We start from the raw sequence: 4607 nt of genomic DNA on the forward strand, positions 1-4607 counted from the left end.
TTCGAGTCTTCGGGTTTTCGAGTCATTCGTTCATCATGAGACAGCAGCCCCATAAGCTTAACCAATGCAAAAAAAACAAAAAAACAAGTATCTCTGCTTTATGAATGTATTGTTGGCTATTGCTACAAATATCCCCCAGCGACTCAACACTGCTTCTGTGCTCCAGGGACATTAAATTAAGTACACAAAATGACTGAAGTGATGCTCTGCCCCCTTCTGGATAACCGGCTGTCAGGCTTTAGATAACTGGTGCAAAAATACAGTGTTAGTCAACATGAACTTAATTACACACACATCTTCTAACATCCAGCTGTGCAGCTTTGCATACGAGGCCTGATCTTGTACATCCGATTCTTCCGAGAATTAGACTTGAAAGGTTTTGGATTGTGGTTGTGTAGATAATCCTGGAGATTAGGAAGGAGGACGATTACCGGATTCCCGTCTGGGTGATTGTCGGGAGCACATTGGGAGGACTACAGCTTCTGGCTCTGCTGATTCTGGCGCTCTGGAAGGTCTGGGACGGTGTTTATTAACAGTTACCAAGCTAATGTGTATCAGTATAGACTTGTATTACTGTAGTGCATTTGTAAAAACACTTAATTTGGGTGTCAAAGAAGGAGATCAAGCCTCATTCTGGTTTAATTCAGGTCTGGCTTATACTTCATCTGCATATTAACATGCATGCAGCACAATAAAGAGGTTTAAAATCCAAAAAATGACACGCTTTAGACAATATTCTAATCGTTTATAAGCTAATATGATCATATTTGGCAATGCTGTTATTGGTAACTAATACTAAAACTATTAAACATTGTTTTCTGTCATTGAAATAAAGCTGAAATAAAATAAATATTCCTTATATAAAAATTAGATGAAAAGCTTGGTAACACTTTACAATAAGGTTCCATTAGTTAATGTATTAACTATCTGTTGTTACTGTGTTAATAAAAATACAGTCGTTCATTGTTAGTTCATGTTAATTCACAGTGCATTAATGAATGTTAACAAGCACAACTTTAGATTTTAATACTGCATTAAATGTTGAAATTTACATTAACTAAGATTAATAAATGCTGTGTTCATTCTTAGTTCGTGTTAACTGAAGTAGTTAACTAATGAAACTTATCTAAAGTGTTACCAAAAACTTAAAATGTTGTCTAGTTGAAATACTAAAATTACATAAAAATTATAAAGTTTTTTTTTAAAATTTCAAAATATAGAATTATAATAGAATTACTCAAACGTAAACCAAAATTACAAATGTTGCTTTGGCAAATAACTGAAATAAAATAAGTCAAAGTACTAAAATTACTAAAACTTAAATAAAAATAAATAGAAATACAAAAAAAAGATTAAAGCACATAACAAAATTACTAAAACTGAAATAAAAAAGTACTAAAATTACTAAAACTGAAATAAAAATAGAAATACTAAAAACAAAATGATAAAAGCACGTAACAAAATTACTAAAACTGAAAATATTCAAATAAAATCTAATACAAAATATAAATAAATGCTATAATAGAATAAATAATATTAAAATGGCACAGATGTTTAGCTGCTAGGCTAACAAACGTGCTTTATGTTCGCTTAAATCAACCCTTTTATCCAGAGCCGGGCTTAAATTCTGTCCATATGCTTGCCGCTCTCTTTTACTCTAGATGAAGTAGAGCTAAATTTACATATATTAAATGTACACTTATTTTAGAGTTTGTTTAAGGTCAAATCTCGGGACTCTTCCACTATTTGAGTCAAAACAAGTCACTGTTTCTCTTTCATCTGCAGCTGGGATTCTTCAGCAGGCAAAAGAGAGAGCGGGACGAGCAGGCGACCAATGAGAAGACAGCAGAGGATCGGTAATGCCACGGCGACCTCCTCAACCAATCACTCAGGGACTCTCCAGACGCAGGTGTCTGTCAGCCAATCAGCTGCTCTTGAGCACTGCCACGCCATCCTGCTGTCCGATGCACAACCAATCAGCTCGCTTCCCCAATTAAGACAGAAGATGTGAAGTTTAGGAGAAAGAAATGTCACCTAGTGTGAGACTTTGCAAAGAGGTGGAAAGCCGTAATCAATGGAAGAAAAAACACTCATGAAGAGGCTTCGGTTTGAACCGTTTTGGCACTGATTAAATGTTTGTGTATCACGAAACAAACCTCAGATTGTGGAACAGAATCGTAAGACTTTATTTTGCTGCAGCGTAAATTCAAGCCGATGCACTTGCACAGTTGTGAACTCGAGATGTGTAAATATTAAAGAAGTTCAGCAATATAAATGTAAAACAATGATCAAATATTTAGCCATAACTTTATTATGCACCTTAATGCATTTTGTTGAAACATCTGTTCAGGATTCATGCATGTGAGTCATGCATTTGGATCATTAGTTTACATCGAGTACAAATTTCATTGCAGCTGGCATCTGAAAATGTCTGTTTCTGTGTTTTTCATCATTAGAAACTGGTAAAAGAGCTTAAGGGAAGTTGAAATAATAACATGCAGAAACATGCACATTTTACATTTTTTTACCTATTTGCATTTTTTATTTCATTTGAGTGTAAATTTACTATCATGATACAAAACAGTTTCTAAAAATTTAGTTTTTTATGCAGTTCATTTAAATTACTTCACTTAGTTTCTATAGTGTGATATATATACAGTGGGTACGGAAATTAAGGCCAAAAAGTTCTCATCAGACCAGAGAATCTTATTTCTCAAGTTAAATGCATTACATTGAGGAATGCATTATCCTGTGCAGTGTGTACATTTTGATGAATGTAGTTGGTCATGCAATGCAATGTAAAGAAACAAGCAGCATACTGTGCACAGTAAACATACTACATACTGCAGCAACAATGAGCAAGTAGTTTGATGCTTCTGTTCTGAACATAGTCACTCAATCACAAATGTTTTCTGACATGGCTTCACAGTTTAAGACTCTATTATGATTCTACGGTCACTCGTTTCAGTCGTTGTCATTTATATCGCCATGTATTGCATGTAAAGATGACAGCTGAATGTTCGTCATGTGTTTTTTATTTTGATTGATCCACTGAATAAATTAAAATCACCTTGATTTAAAAGAGTAAATCTTTGTTTTGGATTCAGACCAGAACACATGTTTTATACACAAATATAAAGCTCATCACTTTAATATTATTCTAATAAACATTCAGAAAAAATAATAAATATGTGTGTTTGATGCATAAAAACCCTTCTTAAAGGAATAGTTCACCCAAAAATGAAACTTTGCTGAAAATGTGCTCACCCTCAGATCATCCGAGATTAGGGTGAGTTTGTTTCTTCATCAGATTTGGAGAAATGTAGCATTGTGTCACTCGCTCACCAATGGATGTGAATGGGTGCCGTCAGAACGAGAGTCCAAACAGCTGATACAAACATCACAATAATCCACAGCACTCCAGTCCATCAGTTAACATCTGGAAAAATGAAAAGCTACGTGTTTGTAAAAAAAAAACAAATACATCAAGACATTTTCCATGCATAATAACGCTTCCTCCAGTGAAAAAGTGGTCTGGTCTGAATCAGGAGAGAAATCTGCACAGATCAAGCACCGTTTACAAGCCAGAACAGCTCTAAACAAATTAGTGGCTGGATTTTGATCTGAGAGACAACAGCCGATGCACTTTTTCACTGGAGGAAGAGTTATTATGGATGGAAAATGTCTTGATGTATTTGTTTTTTTTTTACAAACACGTAGCTTTTCATTTTTCCAGATGTTAACTCCTGGACTGGACTGGTGTGGTGTCTCGTTCTGACGGCACCCATTCACATCCACTGGTGAGCAAGTGATGCTCTGCAACATTTCTCCAAATCTGATGAAGAAACAAACTTGTCTACATCTTGGATGGCTTGAGGGTGAGCACATTTTCAGCGAATTAAAATTTTTGGGTGAACTACTTCTTTAAAAATCGCAGTTCAAATGCAACAGAAGCACTCAAGAGTCTGACAGGCGTCTTTGATCAATGTTTTTAATCTTGTTTGATTTGTTTTGGAAATAAAAACATGTTGAGCAATCTCTAATCTAATCATTAAAGAATAAAACATGGTGCAAATACAGAGGGTTAAAAACCTCCACATTCAGATTCGGTCACATTCAAGCAGACATGTAACGGATAGCGATTTAAAACCGAAATAGACTGTGCCATATGAAATAAATAAATAATAAAAAAATATATATATTATTATTATTTGATGAAAAAGAAACCCTAATCTCTCTCACACACACTCTCTCTCTCACACACACACACACACACTCGGTCACACACACACACTCACACACTCTCTCTCTCACACACACTCTCTCTCTCACACACACACACACTCGGTCACACACACACACTCTCTCTCTCACACACACACACACACACTCGGTCACACACACACACTCTCTCTCTCACACACACACACACACACTCACACGGAGCTGAAAGCAGGAAGACGTGCTGCTCACACACTCACACAACAGCACCATCCAGAATAAGGCCCCGTGACTCAAAAAGAGCTCCAGCACATGTTCATTAACGCAAGTCAGAATTACAGACTCACTAACTGGCTTTACAGTGGCGTTATGGTTAAAAAACAAAC

At 35.7% G+C, this 4607-nt stretch overlaps 1 protein-coding gene across 1 annotated transcript in view; it reads left to right on the top strand.

Moving 5' to 3' along the window:
* Positions 1-2546, top strand: part of LOC107575885 (integrin alpha-11-like) — a 2862-nt gene extending 316 nt beyond the window's left edge. Inside the window, exons 2-3 of the mRNA XM_016262202.1 lie at positions 399-512; positions 1786-2546. Of these exons, the coding sequence (XP_016117688.1) occupies positions 399-512; positions 1786-1860 (189 nt within the window). The 3' untranslated portion in view covers positions 1861-2546. The remainder of the gene's footprint in view (positions 1-398; positions 513-1785) is intronic.
* The last annotated feature ends 2061 nt before the right edge of the window (positions 2547-4607 follow it).

This window comes from Sinocyclocheilus grahami, unplaced genomic scaffold (genome assembly GCF_001515645.1).
Source record: "Sinocyclocheilus grahami isolate Dianchi unplaced genomic scaffold, SAMN03320097.WGS_v1.1 scaffold2975.1, whole genome shotgun sequence".
NCBI classification, from domain to species: Eukaryota; Metazoa; Chordata; class Actinopteri; order Cypriniformes; family Cyprinidae; genus Sinocyclocheilus; species Sinocyclocheilus grahami.